The 23,016-nt window shown below is 54.5% G+C and overlaps 2 protein-coding genes and 2 non-coding genes across 9 annotated transcripts; all 4 read right to left on the bottom strand.

Annotated features, from left to right (window-relative positions):
* Nucleotides 1-718: 718 nt before the first annotated feature.
* Nucleotides 719-791, bottom strand: TRNAR-CCU (transfer RNA arginine (anticodon CCU)). The gene has a single exon. It is a non-coding gene; the product is annotated as a tRNA-Arg (tRNA).
* A 1,839-nt stretch (nt 792-2,630) lies between these two features.
* LOC132233002 (caspase-14-like) lies at nt 2,631-9,419 on the bottom strand. Of its 4 annotated transcripts, none has more exons than XM_059692884.1 (11): nt 8,960-9,419; nt 8,735-8,875; nt 8,453-8,648; nt 8,256-8,344; nt 7,380-7,490; nt 7,078-7,245; nt 6,319-6,541; nt 5,891-6,007; nt 5,416-5,490; nt 4,264-4,367; nt 2,631-3,607 (listed from the first exon to the last, which is right to left on the bottom strand). In XM_059692884.1, the coding sequence occupies exons 1-11, from the start codon at nt 9,032-9,034 to the stop codon at nt 3,602-3,604; spliced, it is 1,305 nt and encodes a 434-aa protein (XP_059548867.1). In that variant the 5' UTR covers nt 9,035-9,419; the 3' UTR covers nt 2,631-3,601. The 4 variants fall into 4 exon arrangements, with proteins under 4 accessions (XP_059548867.1, XP_059548866.1, XP_059548869.1 ...); XM_059692883.1 differs by having other exon boundaries at nt 2,631-3,715; nt 8,960-9,416; XM_059692886.1 differs by lacking the exon at nt 7,078-7,245 and having other exon boundaries at nt 2,631-3,715; nt 8,960-9,417.
* Nucleotides 2,987-3,059, bottom strand: TRNAR-CCG (transfer RNA arginine (anticodon CCG)). The gene has a single exon. It is a non-coding gene; the product is annotated as a tRNA-Arg (tRNA).
* Nucleotides 9,420-10,351: 932 nt separating the features above from the next.
* On the bottom strand, nt 10,352-16,917 carry ZNF213 (zinc finger protein 213). Of its 3 annotated transcripts, none has more exons than XM_059692889.1 (6): nt 16,602-16,917; nt 14,555-15,049; nt 13,707-13,830; nt 13,467-13,540; nt 13,146-13,269; nt 10,352-11,861 (listed from the first exon to the last, which is right to left on the bottom strand). In XM_059692889.1, the coding sequence occupies exons 2-6, from the start codon at nt 14,939-14,941 to the stop codon at nt 11,203-11,205; spliced, it is 1,368 nt and encodes a 455-aa protein (XP_059548872.1). In that variant the 5' UTR covers nt 14,942-15,049; nt 16,602-16,917; the 3' UTR covers nt 10,352-11,202. The 3 variants fall into 3 exon arrangements, with proteins under 3 accessions (XP_059548872.1, XP_059548873.1, XP_059548870.1); XM_059692890.1 differs by having other exon boundaries at nt 13,146-13,227; nt 14,543-15,049; nt 16,602-16,916; XM_059692887.1 differs by having other exon boundaries at nt 14,543-15,049; nt 16,602-16,914.
* Nucleotides 16,918-23,016: the final 6,099 nt, after the last annotated feature.

Here is a 23,016-nt window from a genome sequence, read left to right as displayed (position 1 = left end):
GGAATATAATGAACAACATAAACTGATGAACAAAAATAGAGCCAGAGGGGGGAAAATATTCTAGAATATAATAGAAGTAATCCTGTTATTTGCAGATTTTTAATATTTCCTACAACTTTTGTGATCATACTATGTTAGTACAATTTTGGTAATATTATTATACTTAAAATCCTTTTGTTCTTGCATGTAATATTATTATATGTAAGATCATTTTTCTTGAATAATTGGTGTTTATTGCATATAACATTATTATATTTAAAATCATTTTTCTTGAAATAAAAAAACTGGGGAAAAATACATATGTAACCATAATACAATTAACACACCTAGAAAAAGAAATAATTATTCTTTTTTTTTTTATAGATTTTTTATTGATTTTTTACAGAGAGGAAGGGAGAGAGATAGAGAGTTAGAAACATCGATGAGAGAGAAACATCGATCAGCTGCCTCCTGCACATCTCCTACTGGGGATGTGCCCGCAACCCAGGTACATGCCCTTGACCGGACTCGAACCTGGGACCTTTCAGTCCGCAGGCCGACGCTCTATCCACTGAGCCAAACTGGTTTCGGCGATAATTATTCTTTATCATCAGATAGAATGGATTGTTTTTAAAATAGTTTTTAAAATGGTATAAAGGATGCCAGCATTTCCTCCTGAAATCTAAGGGATACATCTGGATAACTTTTTGGATCGAGGGGTCTAAAATTCAATCCTTTGTACCCAAGATGGGACTTGAACCCACAACCCCTGGCTTAGGGGGCCAATGCCCTATCCATTAGGCCACCAGGGTGTACTGCAATAACCTGACACCAATCTCTCAATCATCTCTTCTGGTTTCCTGCAGGTTACACTCAGTCTCCAAGTTCCATCCCAGCCCTTCTACTGTCCCTCCACTTCCGCATGGGGTCCACACTCCCTCTCAGATGCTTTCCGCCCGAGCATCCTCAGGTTAGAAGAGACTGCGCACTTGTGGAGCCCAAAAACCTGGGACAGCAGGCATCAAGTCATCTCATTGGATTGGGACCCCATCCTCACTAAGGGTACAGGAAGTCAGGGGCTCAATCCCAGAGGAACCCTTCCCCCCTCCTTTCAGGAGAGTCTGGGTCCCGGGATAAGTAGCTGCAGGAAGGTAATGCAACTTGTAGGAGCTTCGGGGAGAGCGGGCTCAGCCAGACGCTTGAGAAAAGTGCAGGTCTCTGCCTCCACCCTCCTCCCCACATTGCCCCTTTCGTCCAAAGCGGTACCTGGGCCCAGGTCTCCACGGTTTCTAGCAGAGCCCGATGGCCTTAGGCCTTTGTCCTCAGGACCCTGCGTAATGGCTCCCTGTCCCGTTCCACCTGGCTAGCTCAGCTGCAGGGCCTGAGACTCTGAGAGAGCCCAGCGTTTACTTTCCTACCGGAGGAAGACGGGTGTTCTTTCTCATCTGTAAAATGTTTATTTTAATGACGTTTTTCTTCTTTATATTTATGAGCCCTCAATAAACCACTGAAACATCACCAAAATGATAAAAGAGAAAGTGACACAATGCATGACTCCAGGTCAGCTGAGCTGATCATGGGGTGCCATTCCCCCAGCGTTTACCCCGGTGTGTGTGGGGGGGGCAGGGGGGGGGTCCAATCACCTTGGTCATTGGTCAGAATCCTTTGGAGAGAATTCCTTTGCAAAGGTAGAGACATTTTTCCTGGGCAAAATGATGGCTCAATCCTGGGCATACTCTTCATTTAAATTTTAATATATATAAGAAACCAGAAACACCAATCAGAAATGATATATGCACCCCTATGTTCATAGCAGCACAATTCACCATAGCTAAGATCTGGAAACAGCCTAAGTGCCCATCAGTAGATGAATGGATTAGAAAACTGTGGTACATCTACACGATGGAATACTATGCTGCTGTAAAAAGGAAGGAACTCTTACCATTTGCAACTTCATGGATGGAACTGGAGAGCATTATGCTAAGTGAAATAAGCCAGTCAATAAAGGAAAAATACCACATGATCTCACTCATTCATGGACAATAGAGACCATTATAAACTTTTGAACAATAATAGATACAGAGGCAGAGCTGCCTCAAACAGATTGTCAAACTGCAGCGGAAAGGCCGGGGCAGGGGGGGTGGGGGGCAGGAGGTAGGGGGGTAAGAGATCAACTAAAGGACTTGTATGCATGCATATAAGCATAACCAATGGACATAAGACACTGGGTGATAGGGGAGGCTAGGGGACTGTCTAGGGCGGGGGGATAAAATGGATACATATGTAATACCCTTTGTAATACTTTAAGCAATAAAAAAAAAAAATTTCATTGCAAAAAAAAAAAAAAAAAAAAAGAAAAAAAAAAAAATAAATTTTAATATATAGGGTGTCCCCAAAAATGTATCCACATTTAACAGCTGATAGCTCAATTGATGTTTCTTTTCAGATTTAATCCAGTTTAAATAATTATTAATTGGAATTAATAATTATTCAAACTGTGTATACATTTTTGGGGACACTCTATACATTCACATAGTAATTTAAGGGTACACTCAGTGCAAGAAATTGAAGTAATCTATTACATTTTAAAAAATACTTTATTGTGGTAAATATATATATATATATATATATATATATATATATATATATATATATATATATAGTTAAATTTGCCATTTTAACCATTTTTAAATGCACGATTCAGTGGTATCAATTACATTCACATATTGTGCAGCCATTACCACTATTTCCAAACCTTTCTCATCACAATAATCTCTTACATTTTAAAAGGCATCCTGGGGCAAATCCTCTATTCGATACCTCCCTCAACAGCCCGAAACCTCCTCTGGGACAGTTTTCTTCATCTGAACTGTATTTCATGCAGTTCCCAGTATTCGGGGTCCGCAGTCCGGTTGCTTCCCGCCGGCGCTGATGGAGTCGCCATGGATAACTCCGGGCTCTTAGAGGGGAAAATATTAAGCGGAGGGAGAAAAACCAACCTCAGCAGCGACCACGAAGGGACTTGAACCCTCAATCTTCTGATCCGGAATCAGACGCCTTATCCATTAGGCCACGCGGCCCTGTGAAAAAAACGCTGTACGGCTTTTTCCATAAAGCTTGCCTAGGCGCCTGCGTGGTGTGCATCGGTGTCCGCGCTCAGAGAGAATAGGAGCTCTGCCCCCCACTCTTTCCTTCCCCACCCCCAGCCCCTCGGGCTCCGTGTGGGCGGGGCTCCGGTCCCGGCTGCAATGGCTCTTGAGCACCGACGGAAGACGTGGTCCTGCTGCTGCGAATTCCAGACCCAATCAGGCCGCCAGGCCCCTCCTGCGGGGAGAGGCCCCTCCTCGCTTTCCCGCAGGCTCCCCGCTGGCGTTGGGCCAGGAGCTGCCACTGCTCCCCGCACCGCTGTGCTTTCCCCACCACAGCACCGCCAACCGGCAATGCCTTGTTCCCGGCCTGTGGCCCAATCTGGACTCTGACAGTCCTGAAGGCAGCGGCCAGGTCTGCAGCTGAGCCCAGCACCTGCTGTGATGCCCATTTAGAGGTGAGGGAACTGAGGCTGGATGGAGTCGGTGGTGGCCCTGGGTGGGGCCACTCCGTCAGCACAACTGGGTGGCTGCAGTCAGGCCTGCAGGCAGAGCCGGAGCCTCAAGGAGCTGCGGATCTCCAGGCAGGCCTTGCGGCGCTCATTGCAGTCCGGACCCAGCACATCCAGCTCACACACCTGGCGGTTGACCTGCGAGGACCAAACTCAGCCTGTGCCCAGCTCCTCTCGTGCCCAGTCCGGCAGCCAGTGTATTGTAAGGCCGAAAGTTTCAAGTGCTGCCTTGATATCTTTGGGCCTCACAGGGCTCCAAAGGACTAGCCGGGAGCCCCCCTGCTCTTGTCAGATATAACCCCCATCCCCCAGCAGGAAAGGCTCCCTACCCAGCTAGTCCCCCCACCGGCCAGACCAGCTGCACTCCACCCCAGCCTCTGCCTGAGGGGCTTCAGTTCCCTGCCAACCTGCAAAGCTATTCAGACAAGCCAGTCACTTCCTCCTGCTGGTTCCTCTGTTCCTGAGTGCAGCCCTGGTGGCCCTGCCTGGTGTAGGGTGTCCGCCCCCCCAGGCTGTGAGTGCCTGACTGATAGCCGCTGTGGGTGTCATGTGTTCAGCCACGCCATCCCATTGAGGTTGGGGATCCCTCCCTCACCAACGGGGTGCACAGGAGGCGATCAGGACGCCAGGGCTAAGAAGGATGAATCTGGCCTCTCCCCTTTGCCAACCCCCATTCCCCAACACACCTCCGTCAGCAGCTCCAGGAGGTCTCCCTCGGGGGTCGCTCTGAGGACCTCCACCAGTGTCTGGATAAAGTCTGAACCCTTCTCATCCCGATAGGCTACACAGCCTAGGCCAGAGGACGGGCAGCGCGTCAGACAGGCTGACCAGCCGCCTTCCCATCCCCAGGGGCCTGTTGATGGTGGAAGTGGGGCAAGTAGACAAGACCCTGGGAGTCAGGCAGGCAAACGGGGCAGGGAGCGGGAGCTTCTTGTTTCTGAAACAAGTGGTTGCTCGATATTTGCCGGATGGATATATGATGACTTCAATATTAAACGAACATTCACTGTGAACATCCTATTTGCTGGGCCCTGGGAAGGGCCCTGAGCAGGCAGAACTGCCCTGCCCTCATGAAACATACAGCCTGGAGGGAATGCTGCAGGTACAGTGCTTGGCACAGTCAGCCCGCAACACATGCTCACCAGCATTACTATTATCTATATATATAAAAGCCTAAGCGCCCCTCCGACTGTCAGAATGGTAGCTATGACGCACACTGACCACCAGGGGGCATATGCTCAAAGCAGGAGCTGCAGAGCGGTGGTGACTTGGCAGCTACGGTTCAGGAACCAGAGAGGAGGGAGCCTGATTCTGGGTGCATCACTCGAGAACTGCTCTCTTGCAATCGGGACCCCTCAGAGGACGTCAGAGAGCCAGTTTTGGCCCAATCTCTGCAGGACAGGCTGAGGGACCCACTTGGTGCACGAATCTGTGCACCGGGCCTCTAGGTATAAATAATAAACATGAGCCCTAGCCGGTTTGGCTCAGTGGATAGAGCGTCAGCCTGTGGACTGAAGGGTCCCTGATTCCGGCCAAGAGCACATGCCAGGGTTGTGGGCTCATTCCCCAGTAGGGGGCATGCAGGAGGCAGTCAATCAATGATTCTCATCATTGATGTTTCTATCTCTCTCTCCCTCTCCCTTCCTCTCTGAAATCAATAAAGAAATACATTAAAAAAACATAATAATAATAAACATGAAAGGAAAATGACCTAATGGGAATCAGATGGATGACCCTGTGCCACACATGTCAAGCCCCAGCTGCCACTAAAGCCACACCAGACCTCCCGCCAGGCTGGGTCCTGTGTAACGAGGCTTCTTGATGACCCTTACCCTTACCCTCGGCCGCTGCATAGACCATTAGGATGTCTGCTTGGTCACAGCTCCCTGGCGTGAAGCCCCCAGAAGAGTTGCCTGCAAGAGGGATCAATTGCATTTACTCAGCACCCAGGACTCCACCATCCCTGGGGTCTCCCTGAGTCTGGCTCAAGGGCAGCACACGCAGCGGAAAGAGTGCAGAGCAGGAAAGACAGATTAGAGTTCAAATCTCAGCCCTGCCACTTACCAGCTGTATGACCTCAAAAAAGCTATTTCACCTTCTTAACTCCAGGGTTGTTTCAAGGCTCAAGTAGGGGAGAAGCCCTTGTGGTTTCAGATGGTTTTTCTTCCCATCCTCTTGGCAAAGAGAGGACAGAGGTGGCAGCAGGACCCCAGCTCAGAGCCCCTGACACACACACACACACACACACACACACACACACACACACACACCAGCCCTGCCCAAGGCCAGGCTCCAGAAGGAAGACAGACCCACCTTGGGCATCTGCATAGATCCGAAGGACATCAGCATGGGAGGGGGTGGCTGGTGGTGCCCGCAGCCAGCGCCAGAACCAGGGGAGAGCTGTGGGCCCCATGCCAGCATCCCTGTGTCCTAGAGAAGGAGAGGACAGGCAGGTCCTTTCATTTAGCAGATCCTGGAGGTGCCTCCAGGGGTCCAACCCCCAGCCCCTAGAACTCCAGGGCAGGTCTGCCAGGCTGGAAACATTCAGAGCACTGAATGAAAAGTGCTGAGGGCAAAGTGCTCGAGTTCACGAACTTGACCTCTAGGAGACACTGGGAAAGGGGGCGGGCAGGAAAAGGACTAGTGTTCAGGCTTCCTGGAGGAGGTGGGCTGGGTGAGGACATCTAGGACAGGAGCCAGGCAGGAGGCTGACCCCAGGGAGGGCCCCAGACCCCACTCACCCCCACGGCAAGCCTGAAGCAGGAAAATCTTGGGACAGCCCCGCAGGGCCCTGCAGTGGCTCAGCTCCTGCACCAGTGCCTCTGGCCGCACTTCTTTCCCATCAGCCCCCAGCAACTGCCCCTGAGGTCCCCCATGAGCCATCAGGGCCACGAGGGCACAGCTCACGGGGCTCCTGCGGGTGTCCAGCCGCGCCTGGAACTGGGCCAGCTCCTCCCGGAAAGCCTAGAGTGCAAGGAGAGGAGCCTTGGGTCAGGGCCACTGCCTTCCCAGTACCTGGAAGCCTTCCAGGTAGACTTCTCCAGCCCAACCCTACCTCCCACCTCCTGCCAGCTTCAGGACCAGGAAGGAAGTCCTTCTAACCCCTGCTGCAAAGCCTGGCATGGCCTTATTGGAGGTGACAGACATGTGCTTGGCTCTGTAGCTGGTCCTCTGGTGCCAAAAAATTTAAGAGGCATGAGGGGAGGGCAGTGAGCTGATGAGCTTTGGGAAGGAACCTGAGACCCTTCCAGGAAAAACCTGAGGGTCCAACTGGGGCCTTGATCAGGAGAGCAAACAGCCAGCCTGGGAAGCCACAGGCGCCCTGAAGCCCAGGCTTCCAGAGGCAGGCATTCCCAGTGCATGCGGCAGGGAGGATGGGGCTAGACTTGGGGCTGCCTTTCCTGCCCCCCACGGGGAGAGGCCCAGGAGAGTCCCCAGGGTCCGGGGTGGGGGTGTGCCTTTCTTTAGAGCAGCACCAGAAGTTCTGGGCTTCCCCTCACCTGGGCTGTAGGGTCTGTCCTCAGGGTGGTCTCGAAGCCCAGGGTCTGGCACAGGCCCCCCAAAGCCTCCACATCACGCTGGGCCCCCGGCCGGTCCCGGGTCACGGCTAGGAAGAGGGCGGCCCTGTCTCTAGACAGGTCATACTGAGCACTGGGGCTGGGTTCTGGCTGTAAACAGACACGGTGCACTGAACGTAGTCACAGGACTTCCAGCTCCTTGTCTCTCCCACCTCGGGTCCCCCTGAGCCTCTGTCCCACTTGCCACTGTGCCACATGGTTGGACACTCCTCCTGCCCCCTTACCTCAGGCCCCCAGGGATCCACGTCCCCTAGGCACAGCGCCCCCCGCAAGGAGCTCTGAAGGACTGGGCAGTAGGTGGCCCCCGAGGACTCTCCAGCTGTCCTGCAGAAGACCTGGGGGGATGGAGCCACAGGGTCCTCAGGGGGCTGCTCCATGGGAGCCAGGTGGGAAGAGAACCTGGCTCCAAGGAATGACTCGACCAGACGCCTAGCTACTATGGTCCCTTTGGGTTCCTCTGCCAGTTAGAGGGACGAGACACATGAAAGAGGGGGAGGCTACAAGGAGAGTTCTATTTCAGGCTCAAGGTCATACGCTTCTCTGGACATGGGTTCTGCAGTGGCCATACCATTAACCACTGCCTTTCAAGGAAAGGCACCAGGCTGGAGCAGACCTGGGGCTCACCCCTCACTTGCAGGACCACCCAGGGCCACCCAACCATCCAGTGAGATCTTTGGGTGCTGGATCTAGAACAGAATCATTCCCAACCTCGCCCTCCAGGGACCTACAGTCTGATGGAACAGTCACTACCTGGATGAGTGTGAACCGGGAGGGCAGAAGTATAAGGGTTGACTCAGGGAGTGTGAGAGGGGATCTCACGGGCAGCCTGGGGCTGTATGAGGCTTACCGGGACAACAGGCAGGGCATGGCAAGTAGAGGGAGCAGCTGGAGCAAAGGCATGGAGATGTGAAGATGTTGGAGTGTCTGAGTGGGTGTGAGGCAGGGCATGGATGGGGTGTGAAAGACGGGGCCATGTCTACCACGTGTGTAGACAATGAACTGTAGAATAGTACTGTAGAATGAACGGGTGGGAAGCATGTGAATGAATCTGTGTCACAGGCTCACCCCCCTCCCTGCGGCTCCCCATCCGGGGCTCCCACCTCTGTCAGCAGCTGCAGCAGGGACCAGTGAGGACAGCGGCCACAGAGTTCACTCAAGCCAGTGAGGAAGGTCCCGGGCTTGGGGGCAGCTGGGTAGAAAAGTACAAGGTTGGCCTGAGGGAAGGTCTTGGCCGTCCATCCACCCCCACTCTCAGTCTGCTCTCCCCCACAACAGGGGTCCCTGCCCAGCCACTCACCCCCGGGAGCACTTGAGAGCAGCAGGAAGACTTTGGGGCAGCCCCGCAGGGCCTCACAGCCACTCAGCTCCCGAACCAACTTCTGTGGCTGCCTCAGCTGCCCACTGGGGGCCACCAAGGCCACGAGGACACAGCCCATAGGGACCCCGTGGGCATCCAGCTGCTCCCGGAACCCAGCCAGCTCCTCAAGGAAGTCCTAGAGCAAGAGTAAGAGGGAGGCCTGGGTCTGGGGAGGCCCCAGGTGGGGCTGAGGCTGGAGGCAGTAGGCAGGGTAGGGCTCACCTGGACTGAGGCCTCCCGCCTCTGGCAGCTCTCAAAGCCCAGGGTCTGGAACACACTCTCCAGGATAGCCACTGTAGAGGCCGATACCTCAGGGCTGCTGAGGTTCAAGGCCACCCTTGGACCCTGCACGCTGTACTTCCCCTGGGAAGGCAAGGCCAGAGTTGGGCGGGGTGGGGCTCTGCTGGGAGCCAGGAGTGAGGAGGGCCAGGCAGTGCCTCCCACTACCTTTCTTCCCAGGCTGTCTTGAGCATCTGCTATCTGCGCGGCCACCCGCAGTGTCCCGGACACCAGGAAGGCCATGGATGCCAGTTGGGCACTTCCTCTGAGCCCAGAGCTCACCTCCTGGCCCCAGCACCAATGCCTTGGCTCTCAGTACTTGCTCTCTCCCTGATCTCTGATCTATCAGCTGTTTATGAGCTGAGCCGGACTCTGTCCCCGTAGGCTACTTCCTGGCTGGCACTGCCATGCCCCTGCCTAAGCCAGGAGCCTGTGCCCAAACCTATTCTTAGCTCCTGGGCCACCTCTTGTCTGATTTTGTTACACCCGAGTGCCGCTTCTGAGCCAATCATCAGCATCAGAAGTTTGTGCACTACTCCTGCCACCTGTCACCCTACTCACTCATGCAAGATGCCCACACACATGCACACAGCAGCCTCAAGCATTAAAGTACAGAGTGAGGGGCACTGTCTCAGAGGTAGAATCCCCCCCCCCCCCCACAACTGGAGTCAGCTGTCCATGGTGAGACCCCAGCTGCTTCATCTGGGAAGAGGGGTCTGTCCCAGATCAGTGGTTGAGCATTGATCTATGAACCAGGAGGTCACGGTTCGATTCTCAGTCAGGGCACATGCCCGGGTTGTGGGCTTGATCCCCAGTGTGGGGCATGCAGGAGACAGCTGATCAATGATTCTCTCTCATCACTGATGTTTCTCTCTCTCTCTTCCTTCCTCTCTGACGTCAATAAAATATATTGACTGGCTGAGGAAAGGCCCAGGGGGCAGAGAGGCTGGCACACAGACCAAGGAGCGGAACATCTTGTCTCAGCCAGCCCCACCTCTCCTCAAGTGAGCCTGCTGAGGCCTGGTGCACTGGGAAGGGCGCAGCAGGGATGGAAGGAGCTGACATGAGCCCAGCAGCTACAGGCAGGCCCCAACCGGGGTCTGCGCATGCGAGTGGTCAGATGTCGAGGGCTACGTGGGGGGTGGAAGCAAGGCCCACTCTGATTGAGCAGCCCTCTCCCTAGTGGATTTGAGCACAGGAACCAGCATGAGCACACCACCACCCCGACCAGCAACCCTGTCTCATTTCACCAATGGGGAGAAGGGAATGGCCTGGCAAAGACCCCGAAGTCCTGTTCAGCTGGGATAGGGGAGGGTGCTACCGGCGGTCTCATCCTGAACGGGCCCCAGCCCGGGGCAGACACTGACTAGCACAGCAGGATCAGAGTCTCAAGGCTCATAGTTGCCCTTCGGGCCCAGCTCACCTGGAAGCCAAGAATGTGGCTCTACCTGGGAACCGCCCAGCACCATGTGCGAATGGGACTACCAGGTCAGGAGACCAAGGGGTACTATTCTAGGCTCCCCTACCCAGCAGCCACCTAAAGAACAGAACAGCCTGGAGGAAGTTTCCACATTTATTCAAACCCTTTTGCTGCCCTTCGGAGGCAGGCTGGGCCGAGCTCCTTTGGAGAGCCTGTGGTGTGTCCCTGTGAATGCCCATCTGCAGACGATGCAGACAACATGGAATGCCGTGCCTAAGGACTCAGTGACAAAGTGCTGAGAGAGTGCTAGTGTTAAGTACTATAAACCCCACGTCTCTGGAGGGGAGTGTGGGCGCAGTGGGCTCCCACTGGCCCTGATCTTGGTCTGCACAGACCTCCAGTCCTGGGAGCTACCACGAGCCTCAGCTGAGGCTCTGGTGGGCTCTCGAGGGGGAAGTTGGTACAGATCAGTAGTGTGTTGCCAGGACAGGGCAGAGTGGTCAGGGCAGAAGTGGGAGGGGGTGGGGGCCAGAAAGCCCTTTCGGCCTCACCGAGGGCCCAGATCTTCACAAGTGTGGCTGACTCGTGGTCAGAGCCTGTCCTCCACCCCTACGGGAAGGCACAGGTTGGCAGGGCAGAGGGCCTGGCCATGGACCCAGCCAAGAAGGCAGGGAACAAAGAGCCACAGGGCAAGCAAGGCCGAGGGCAGTTTCTTGGAGGGGGGACCCTGGGTCCTGCCCAAATCCTCACACTTCCCTGCTGCCTCAGTCTTTCTCCCATGCTAAGGCCACCTGCCAGGAATGTGCTGGGGCTCGGGGGGGGGGCCAGAGGGCAAGAGAAACCCCCAGAATGGCTGCGAGGTCATAGGGGATTTCCATTACTTGGTTGTGTTGACCAGGTCCTGGGGCAGAGAAGAGCAGGGCAGTAGGGGTGGTGGCTGGAGAGGGGTGGCCATCCGGCTGCTCCGTCTCCCGGAATATCCCTCCAGCCCTCACCCCACGGGCTGGGCCATCTTGGCATGCAGGCTCTGGTGGGCGATGAGGTGGGCGCGCTGCTTGAAGCTCTTGTCGCACTCTCCGCAGCGGAAGGGCCGCTCGCCAGTGTGCACGCGCCGGTGGTCCAGCAGGTAGGAGCGCAGCGAGAAGCTCTTGCCGCAGTCGCTGCAGCTGAAGGGCTTCTCACCCGTGTGGATGCGCTGGTGGTCCGCCAGGTTGGCGCTGCGGCTGAAGCTCTTGCCACACGCAGAGCAGGAAAAGGGCTTCTGGCCCGTGTGCACGCCCTGGTGGCGCACCAAGTCCGAGGAGCTGCGGAAGCGCTTGTCGCACTCCTGGCACTTGTGGGGCTTCTCGCCTGTGTGCGTGCGCTGGTGGCGCGCCAGGTCTGAGCCCCAGCGGAAGCGCTTGCCGCACTGGCCGCAGCTGTGTGGCTTCTCAGCGGCCAGGTCGCGGAACTGGCGCCTGCAGGTGGGCGGCCGCCCCCGCCTCGCCCCCACCGCTGGCTCCAAGAGCGCCCCTGGCCGGGCCTCACTCTCCCAGGGTTCGGCCTCCTCAGGGCTCCAGGCCACAGTCACATCGCTGCCCGCCTGGCCTGGGGGCACCCTCACTGCCTCCTCCAGCGGGGAGCGCCCCCTTTGGCTCTTGAGCCCCAAACCTGCAAGCGAAGAGGAGGAGGTGGGCTCTTCAGTCCCATCTGGTCTGGGCTCAGAGCTGAGGCAAGGCAGAAACGGGGCGCAGTGGCAAGTGCCTTGGCCGTCAGGTTCGGAGTCCTGGGCTGGGCAGACCCGAGCCTGTTCCCTCCTCCATAAAATGGGGACGTGATGAAAGGCCGGCAGAGAGGGCAGGGGCAGGGGCAGAGTCAGAGGCAAGGAGTCGGCTGATCCTGCCCCAGAGGCACCAAGTGTACACCGCACCAACCTAGGCTTCCCTCCCATAATAGGGTCCAACACCCCACTCTCTGAGCCCTGGCAACTCAAACTCCAAAACTTAAGAGATTAAGGTAAAGTTCGTAAACGATCCAAACTCTCACTATGCATTATCAGAAACAGGACTCACATGGGTTCAGCTACCATGGTTCCTCTCACTACACAAGCTCGTCTTCTTTTTTTTTATAAACTTAAAAAAAATTTTTTTTAAATTGGTTTCAGAGAGAAAGTGTGGAGAGAGAGATAGAGAGAGAGAGAGAGAAACATCAATGAGAGAATCATTGATCAGCTGCTTCCGGCACACCCCCTACGGGGGATCCAGCCCAGATCTCCTGGTTCATGGGGGGGACCCTCAACCACTGAGCCACACCCGCTGGGCCATGCTCTTGTCTTCTAAGCTCAAGAACGGAGTTGGATCCAGAGGGATCCTAGCCCACCACATCGCGTCGTGTAGATTATGTGAGATGACCCCCACATAGAGCTCAGAAAGGTCCTGGCTGGGAGAGGTTCCAGGGAGCGTGGCCTCTACCGCACAGGCCCAGGCCCTGGGGCCCAGCATGTGTTTCAGAGTCCCAGGTCAGCACCTCTTCCCAGGGCAGCCTGGAGGGCCCTGCAACCACCATTTGGACTGAGTCCCAGCTCTGTCCCTTCGGTGTCCACTGACCTGAGTCTCAGGTCCCTTGTCTATAAAACAAGGAGAACACCTCTATGTACCGGGCTGTGAGAACCACGTGAGAAAATGTCCATATGTGTGCTCAGCCAGTGCTAGCATGTTGCAAGCACCCACCATATATTAATACATGTTCAAAGGCAAAGAAAATGAACCTTAACCCACAAAAATAAATCAGCCAGGGCTCTTGGAGACGGGCTGGGAAAGCCCACCTTGGAGCCAGCTGGGAGGGAGTGCGGAGGAAGACTGAGGATCCCAGCAGGACGTGCAGGGGAGTGCGGCTACTGCCTCCAGCTCAGAGAGACCAAGGGCTCCCAGGGTCCTGGCTGCACCTGCTGCTTACCCACAGCAACGTTCCGGGAGTTTTCCCGCTTTATGTCCCAGAAAAGGTCCCGCTGAGCAGGGTCCAGGGACCCCCATTCTTCCTGGGAGAAGTAGAAGGGAACGTCTCCAAACGTCACAGGCCCCTGGAATGAGGTGAGAGATCCCGCTCAGGGATGCCTTGCTCCGGACTCGCCTGGCAGCCAAGAGGAAGAGGATTGGGATGGGGAACAGGCTGGGCCCAAGCAGGAGCAGGGGGATGGAGAGGCTTTGAGAAGGCAAGGCCCACAGAGAGTCGTCAGTACCAATGGCCTCAGAGGGGACAGAGGGACGGGTAACTTACGTGGATCTCAGAGGCAAAGCAGGCATTCGTTTTCTGTTTGGTACTCCCCTCCTTCAGAGGAGCAGGAAGCTGGGCTGAAAGAAAAGAACAAAGCTTCAGAGAGGCCAACTCAAGCTAGATATGAAACCCCACACACTCTCCTATGTGCACATACATGTACACACACACACGCCTGAGCTTCGCAGAACAAGTACCCTTCCTGGTACCCTTAGGGCAAAGCCCGGGAAGGAGCTTACTCACCACCGTGGCTGTGCTGCTCCCGGGGCACAGGTGGCTGGTTTGGTGCCCCCGCCTTAGGGGGAGGTCCCTTGGCCTGAGATCCCTGGACTGCAGCCTGGGGTTCCACCTCCTCTGAGGGCACGTCCTGTGCAGGAACCACAACATGTTCATCAGCACCGAGACCAGGTGGGGAAGACGGAGTTTAACCCCTGGGAAGGAGACATGGGACATGTCCCTCACGAGGCTGGGGTTTGGGGAGAGATCAATACAGGGCCCCAGGAAAATCCAGAGGATACCAGGCAGTGCCATGTACCCGGGGACACTCACTGATCAAACACAAGGCAAGAACCAGCCCCCAAAGGAGAGAACCACAGAGCCATTTAGCGAGGAGGAATGTGTGTGTGTGTGTGTGTGTGTGTGTGTGTGTGTGTGTGTATGGGCTGGGGAGACCTCCCTGTGAAGGAAGAAACCCTTACCCCAGTTACTCAGCACCTCCCCAGATGCGTCCAGTGTCAAGGACCCAGCACCTCACAAGACCGTAGGGCCCACATGTACAGCTCTACCTTCTCATGCCCCCTCTGCTGCTCTCACTATGCACATCACTGTATCCCCAGTGCCTGGCCTAGAGCAGAACATGAACACACATTGGCAGAGCTTGTGTGGCGCTAAAACCTGCCTTTCTGGAACATGCCTGCTTCGGGCCTGCTCTGCCTGCCAAGGCCACCAAAAGGAAACAGATTCACCTGGACAGTGTCTTTCAGACAGGCAGCCCCTGCGACGACATGCTCCTGTGGGTGTGCTCCCTGGCTCTGCGTCCCCCCCCACCCCCACGCCGGGATGTAGGAAGGGCCCCTCACCTGCGGCCATACTTTCACCGGCTGCTTCTGCAGGTCCTCCACCAAGGCAACAGCTTCCTCGCCACTCTCGGGGCGCCGCTCCCGCACCCAGTCCTGGACACCCCCGGGCAGCACGCTCAGGAACTGCTCCAGCACCAGCAGCTCCAGGATCTGCTCCTTGGTGTGCAGCTCCGGCCGCAGCCAGCGGCAGCAGAGCTCCCAGAGCTGGCTGAAGGCCTCATGGGGCCCGCCCGCATCCCTGTAGCAGAACTGCCGAAAGCGCTGGCGGCAGGCCTCCGAGTCCCTGCTGTCCTCGTGCTGGGCAGAATCCTGGTCCCAGGAGGAATCTTCCACCTTCACGATTAGAAGCCCTGCTCCCTCCCCAGGGGCCTGGTCCTGGGGCTCCAGGGGGGCTGCCATCCCCCTGGCCTAAGGCTCAGGGTTGGTGGGCCTCAACCCAGGCGCCTGCCCTTCAGTCTCCCAGAGGGATTCCCTGTGGCAACTGGGCCAGCATCTGGACGCAGGCTCCTAGGGAAAGAGCAAGATAGCAGGAGGGAAGAAGGCACATGAGCAAACACCCGTCTGGAGGGACATCCAGGGACTTGAGCTCCCATCCTTTCCGGGCCCTGAGGCCTTATGTAGGCTCTCCTGTAATGCCTTGCTCATTCGACACTCTCCCCCCTACCAGTACAGGTCCACAGCCCCTTATCCTCAGCTCTGACACCCCAAACTCCCAGATTATACCAGCTGGCCTACTGATGTGAGCATGTTCGTAATCTCCATTTATCCCACTTAATGTAAATGTTCATATATTTTACAGCAGAAGTATTCACGTATTTGAGTTTGTAAAACTCCATCAAGCTGTTCTTACGTGTATTTCTGTATGTGTACCATGGTTCAATAAAATAAAAAAAAATTTTAATAGGTTTGATTGAGTGTTGCCCCAGATTCTGCTGCCAGGGGTTACTTGATATACTATGTGCACTGTATTATCTTTCTGAAATTCAGAAACTTCTGAATTCCAAACAACTTCCGGTCTAGGGGTGCCAGCGATGGGCTCACGGGCATCATGCTAAGCCATTCATCCACAGGTATGTATGAATGTATGACGTGTATCATGCCTTACATTGCCATAAAAGTCTCGAAAAGAGTGTATTTTAGAACTCTGGTTTTTTGTTTCAATAAAGAAGTGACACCTTGCCGTAACCGGTTTGGCTCAGTGGATAGAGTGATGGCCTGCGGGCTGAAGGGTCCCAGGTTCGATTCTGGTCAAGGGCATGTACCTTGGTTGCGGGCACATCCCCAGTGGGAAGTGCGCAGGAGGCAGCTGATCGATGTTTCTCTCTCATCGATGTTTCTAACTCTCTATCTCTCTCCCTTCCTCTCTGTAAAAAACCAATAAAATATATTTTTTAAAAAAATAAGTGACACCAGCCATTGTAATAAAAGGGGAGAGGGGCTGCACAATACAGAATACATAATAGAAACTCTCCATTGGACACTGCAGTGCACCCTCCCATCAACAGCCTGACATATAACCTCCCAGACCTTCCCCTAAAGCACATTTACTAAAAATGTGCTTCTAGAAACGGAAAGTGTTTTCTGTGTGTTTTCACAGAATGAGGTCTTCTTGCACAAACTATTTTGCAATACGCTTTCCCGCCTAACACCGCTTCTTCATTAGCCACGCGGTGCGGATGTACTCGCTTCTGAGCCAATACCCAAGGGAGGCATTGGGGTTGGTTCCAGTCCTTTTCTCTACGGCACACTAAGTACTTTAGTCTGTCCTTTTAAAATTTTTATTTATTTATTAGAGAGAGGGGGAGAAAGAGAACCATGGGTTTGCAGTTCCACTTATTTATGCGTTCACGGGTTGCTTCTTGGCTGTGCCCTGACCCAGGCGCAAACCCGCCGCCTCGGCGGGGCAGGAGGACGCTCTTGTCTAACCAAACCGGGCAATCCGGCGGGGCGCGCACTTTATTCTTGTAACTTCTCACAGCACCCCTGAGAGGTTCGCGCTCCACTCTCGTCCTCTAGTGACCGAGGAGGAGGCTCCGCTCGGAGAGGGCGAGGGACTCACCAGGGTCGCGCGGCAGGACGCGGCAGGCGGGAACGCGGACCGCCCGAGCCCCGGGCTCGATCCCCGGCAGCCTCGCCTGCGCGGAGCCGAGAGGCGGCGGGGCGGGCAGGGGGTGCGGCGCCCGGGCTCCCCGCAGCGCTTCTCCGCGGTGCACGCCCCCTTCGGCTTCTGCCTGGGAGCGCGGGCCCCTCCCGCAGGGAGACCCGGGCTCGACCTGGGAGTCCAGCGGCCAGGTCTCGCGTCCCGCCCCGGGGCCACACCCCCCACAGCCGCCCTGGCGTTCCCAGTTCCGCTGGATTCCGGCGCCGGAAGTCCGCGCGGAGCTCGCCGGGAAACGGCAAGGCGCACGCGCTGCTCTAAGGACTCGGAACTACATCCCCCAGAAGGCCGTTGCTCAGTGAGCCCGTTCGCCTTGACCGATGGCCAATGAACGGAGAGAGTTACCTTGCGCGTCAACACCCACGGCCGCGGGTTGTGGTCTGCGTTTGACGCGGTCAGTCCTTTCGCTCGCCGTTCAGGTTTCTCAGCGCCTCCGACTCTGAGGAGCGTGGGGCTTTCTGGGAAATGCAGTGAGGGGCGCGGAGCCCCCTTCGGCTGTTCTCTGTCCCGGAGCGTCGGCCGGAGTAGCCCGACGGGACTCGGCAGGCGGGGACTCTGACCTCAGGGAGCCCCGCGCTCTCCCACCGGCACCTTCGCCTCCGGGGCGGCGGGGACCCCGGGCCCAGGGAGAAGCTAGAGCAGGCGGGCCGTATCCGGGAACCTTGGGGTTCTCCTGTCCACAGATTTGGACCTGCTCCCGCCCTCGCTACTTACTCCTCGACCTGGAGATCTGAGCCCTCAGATCTTTTTCTGAAATAGAAAAGGCTTTCTTGTTTTGATTATGTAAACATTGCATGCGTAGCGTGGAAAAGAAAATTAAGAAAATACGGAAAATATGGAAAAAAGGTATCGAGATCCACAAGGTGAGCTCCCTCACTTTGTTCAATGTCACTCCCTCACAATGGCTTTCCCTAACTCTGTGTAAACAGCACACACACACACACACACACACACACACACCGCCCTGGCTCTGCCCAGCCTTATTTTTCTTCCTTTTATTCAGTACCCGACATATTTGTATAATACCGTCTCTTGACTACAAACTCCACGAGGTCACACTATTGCCTTACTCCCAGCACCGAGAATAGTTTCTGACGCAATATTTGTTGAATAACTAAAGGTTTAAAATATTCCTAGCAGAGTCATTCAGAAATAAATACTATTAATATTTTAGTCTGTTCTTACAGTTCTACATCTATGAATGTTTCTAATGTAAACCTGGAATCATTTGCTCAGGCCAGGTGGCTCAGTTGGTTGGAGCGAGAGCCTGTGCACCAAAAAGTTTGTGGGTTGGTTTCCGGTCAGGGCACATACCTAGGTTTCGGGTTTGAGCCCCAGTCCAGGCACATACGGGAGGAAACTAATGGATGTTTCTCTCAGGTCAGTGTTCTTCTTGCTCTCTTTCTAAACAAACAGACTAAAAACATCCTCAGGTGAGGATAAATCTGGAATCATTTTATATAAGTAATCCTTTGTTGCTTTTTGTTTTTTCCTTTTTATTGAATCTATGGGGGCACCCAGGTTAACAAAATTATACAGGTTTCAGGTGCACAGCTCCATAACACATCATCTGTACACTGTATTGTGTGTTCACCATCCCAAGTCAAGTCTCCTTCCATCACCATTTATCCCCCATACCCTCCTCCACCTCTCCCTCCCCGCAAGTAATGTTTTGTTGACTGAAAAGTCTGTCAAGGATATTTTTCCATATCAGCATTGATAAATAAAAGAATGCATCTGTTTTTCAAGCTGTATTATTCCATAGCATGAAAGTTGCATATTTTATTTAAAGCCCCTTACTACTGGGCATTTAGTTTCCATTTTTTCTGTATTTCTACATACACTTTGCTGCATTCCCTTGGGGAACTTGCTGGAGGACATGAGCCAAGACTGTTCTATCGAACAGCTGAGGTGGATGTTACTGGATTCCCCTCCTTCTACTGGCCTCAATGGAAAAGGACAAGGGGAAGAAGAAACTTGAAAGTCCCCTTTATAGTGTTCTACCAACGCCCTCTATTGGCAAAAACTAACATCATACTGACGAGCAAAGGAGGAATGTCTACAGGATCCAGAAGGCTTCAGTATCACAAAGGACAAAATGAGTGTATTGGGGGCTGACAGACAAATTAATAACTAACACACCTACCATATATTCTATTGGGCATTACTGGTAGATGATAAATTATTTTCATACAGATATACGAAATTGACAACCTAGTTGAACTTTCTTTTCCTTCTGGCAGTATTTTAGTTTATTTTTCTAGCTAGAAAATATAATCTATAATGAAAAAAGTAAAAATTTCTTTCCAAAAAAAATTATATTCATTTCCAGAACTTATATGCATTATTTTCTTGGCATTATAGCATTGTCCAGAACTCCCTAAACAATGTTAGGGCAGCAGACATCATTCTCTTGGCTAATTAAAGTACTTTTAATGATTTACAACTGTCTATTGTTTGTCTCTTATCGCCATGCTCATATTAAGCAACATTTATTCTCATTTGTAGCAGAAAGACTACTAGTTGTTCCCTAGTATCAGTTTTCCCCTTCTGTAGTAAGAATCTTTAGATGGGCACATGGCCATTTAGAATGAAGAGTGTATGTTCCAAGCCTCTCCTGTAGCTAAGTATGGCCATGTCATTAACGTGAAACCCATGAGAAGTGAGCAGGTGTGATGTATGCATCTTCCTGGAAAGGGATAGGTCATGTCCCTAGTCTCTCTTCCCCAACTGCTAGCAGGAATTTGGACATAGCGGCATGGACCATGCAAATTAGAGTAACATCCAGAGGTGCCAAAGCAATAAGATGGAAGGTGCCTGGATTCCTCCTGACTGTGGAGCCACCAAACTAGCCCTGGACTTATACTCAGGAAGGTAATGTGAGAGGGAAAGAAATACCATGTTTAAGCCTCTGTTATTTGGAGTTGAACTGAATCCTACCTCATAGGGTCATTGTAAGGATTACACAAATGAGAGAATCCAAGTAGACCAGTATTAACTCTTAACACACAGTAAGTGCTCAGCAAAGAGTGGTTAGTCTCAGGGCATTACCACCACCAGGAACTTGTCAGGGGCATAGAGTACCTGGAAGCTGCAGGAGTTAGGACCCCTGGGCATCTTTTCCACTTTCCCCTGAAGATTTCAGCCCAACCTGCTCTGGTCAGTGGCCTGTTCCATTGTCTTACTCTTCATGCTGGCCTTGAGCTTTATTCGTTGAGAACAGAAAAACTGGAGTGCTCCGGGAGGTGAGTCGCAGGCCACCGAGTGCTGCATTTGGAACCCAGACGGAGGCGGCCTGACCCTGTCACAGGAACATGAGGACGAGGAAGGCTGGACCGGCCTCATAACCTCCCGTTCTCCACCATCCAGGAGACACCCGGGAGAAACCTCGGGCCACAGCCCTTCCCAAGTCCCACTTCTCTAGCTTCCCCTCCCGCCCACCGGGGTTGTCATGTCGCCTCATGAAACGCCATCTCTTCTTGGCAGGGCCCTGATGTTGTTGGCTTCATTTCGTTTTCCTAGCTTGGAAGGGTCTGCCCCCAAATTCTCCTAAAACGGCTTCTTGTCATTCTTCAAGTCTTAGCTTAAATGTTCCCTCCTTGCATGGGCCTTTTCTATTAGTTGCTAGCATCCTCCGTTGCTTCACCTGTCCTCTTTCTGGCATTTGCCACTACTTGAAATTAATGTAGCATTTATCTGCTTGCCAGCCTCCTCCACCAGGGCCAACCAACCCCATGAGCGCAAGGATCTTGTGTGGCTTTCTCATCGCTTATTCCTCTGCATTTAGCGAAGAACCTGGAATGCATTCATTTCATATTTGAAAGATTAATGAGTGAATGCAGCAAAGACGCTGTTTAATGTGTTCCCGCTTTTTACCACCCCCTCACCTCGCACCGGAGTCCTCAGTTTACCCCCCCCCCCCCCCCCCCCCAGGACCGCAGTCTCCTTCCAGGCAGTGGCCGCACCAGCGCTCAGCTCTCACTGGCTGCACCGTCAGGCCCCGCTCCGCTCGGAGGGTGCAGTGTCAGCGGCAGGTGTCCGGGCCGAGGCCGGAGGCGCGGGCAGGATCTCCCTGGCGCCGCGGAAGGGCCAGCCATCAAGGCTGGATGTGGCCGCCAGGCTCGGGCTCCCCGGGTCTCGGGGCAGCAGCCAGGTGAGGGGGGCTCGAGCAGGACTCCGGAAGTGGCCCTGGCCCTCCGTCCGCGTCCTGTCTAGGATGGCAGGAGGCTTGGCATCTCTGTGGTAGGCCCAAGGCCGGCTCTGGGGGCTCTGGGGCTGGCGACGACACCAGGAGTCCAGCCCCCAGTCGTTGGTTCCTTTTGCAACCGACGCCGGACTAAGGGGAAAGGGGCAAGTTTCAAATTCGAGAGCGTCGGGCCCTAGCCATGGGCTCAGTGGCTGGAGCCTCCGTCCGCACATTGGAGAGTCCCGGGTTTGATTCCCCGTCAAGGGTTGCAGGTTCCTCCTGTCCTGGTGGGGGCATGTGCGGGAGCAACCAGTCCATGTGTCTCTCTCCATCGATGTTCCTCTCTCTCTCTCTTTTTCTCTCTCCTTCCCTCCCTCTCTCCCTTCCACTCTCTCTGAAAATCAATGGAAAAAAATATTCTTAGTTGAGGACGGAGAAACAAAAATGAAATCCAGAGCGCGGGGACAGTTGCCCTAGCAACCCTCTGTGGCTTGGGGGCGTGGACAAAACAGCAAAGACAACAAAAAACGGTCCGCTCCCGAGAACGTCAGCCGTGATTGGCCGGTTTCCCTGGTGCCCGCCTCTCCCTTCGCCTACACACTTGATTGGCTAAAGGCAAGAGGAGAGGCGGGGCCTTCCAGAGCCAGTCCTCCGGGAGGCGAGAACCCTGGTGGTCGGCTCCCGGGGACCCCGGCGGGTTCCCGCACCCCAACGTGGTGCTGAGGCCGTGGACCACGCACCGGGAGGGCTGCGCGCCCCCCAGGACCTGTGCTGAGCCTGCGGCCGCCCAGGAAGAGGGTGGCGAGCCCAGAGGAAATGCTCTCCCCTCGCTTTCGCGCTTCTGAAGGCGCAGGTGTCGGTCAATCGTGGGTAACCTAACCAGGGTGGGGTCTGCAGCGCCCTGAAGCTGGATGTCAGGTGTGAGCAGCAAGGAGGGAGTGGGCCACACCTCAGTCGCTACCCAGAGCTACCAAAACCCTGGTGTCCCCCCACCCGCCGCCGCTACCTCTCAGTGGCACTCCCTAACTCACCAAACCGCCAACACCCTTCACCCTGACATTCCAGGCCCTGCTAGGATGCCCCAGCTACCTCCTCACTCTTAGCTGCTCTTGTCACATAGTTTCCAAACTGCCAAGTTCCACTCTTAAAATGCTCTTGCCTGGCCTGTGCCAGAACGGTGATCTGAGGATGGACATCTGGGAAGGGAGGGAGAGAGCCAGGGGAGTCTTGGAATCACCTCTCTATGCCTTACGCTAGGAAAAGGGAAGACAGTTTCTCCTGGATACTGCGGTCTCTGAGCTTCTCACGGGCCAGAGTGAAGCCTTTAGATGATTCCTTGACTCACTCAACAGACCTCGAGTGGTTCAAGTCCTGACACCCTGGCCGTGCAGCCCAAGCAAGCAAATAGCCACCGTGCAAGTGCATATTCTGTGCTAAGCTCGTGCCAGGTGATGACAGCTCCCAGTGTCCTTGTAAGCCGCCTTCTCACTTCTCTCTCCTTCAATGGAAAACAAGCTCCCGAACAGCAAGCCTGCTTTATGTGCATGAGCCCCGTCAGCCCTCACACTGAGCCAAGCAGAGGAACCCCATTTCTGGCTGTGACTGGAGCCATGAAGGCAAGCTGAAGGGAGGTAACTGCTTTCTTTCTCACCAGTCCTGCCGGCAACTAACCCTAGATCCCACTGAAGCCTCCCAGTCCTGCCTGGGCTCCCACTCGTCAGCAGCTTTCTGGCATCCCAATGGTCATATGCTCCTCCCTCCCCCATCTCCAGCTGGGTCCAGCACCCCAGAAGGTCAAGTCCACTCTCTTACTCTTTTTAGACAGCCCTACTCATAATACCATGCATTAGTGAATAGCTGTTGGGGTGCATGGAAATAGGGGTGTTCTTCACCTGGTAAAATCCCTGGCCCTGAACCCCAGCTTTCAGCTCTCTAGTTGTATGGCTTTGGGAAAGTTAGCCTTTTCTCCCGCCTCCATTTCCTCATCTATAAAACTGGGATAAGCCCTAGCCGGTTTGGCTCAGTGGATAGAGCATCAGCCTGCGGACTGAAAGGTCCCAGGTTCGATTCCAGTTGGGGGCACATGCCTGGGTTGTGGGCTTGATCCCCAGTGTGGGACGTACAGGAGGC

The sequence above is a fragment of the Myotis daubentonii genome, chromosome 4 (assembly GCF_963259705.1).
Source record: "Myotis daubentonii chromosome 4, mMyoDau2.1, whole genome shotgun sequence".
Classification (NCBI taxonomy): domain Eukaryota; kingdom Metazoa; phylum Chordata; class Mammalia; order Chiroptera; family Vespertilionidae; genus Myotis; species Myotis daubentonii.
Note: the sequence above shows the minus strand (reverse complement) of the source record. Positions and strands in the feature narration are given on the sequence as shown.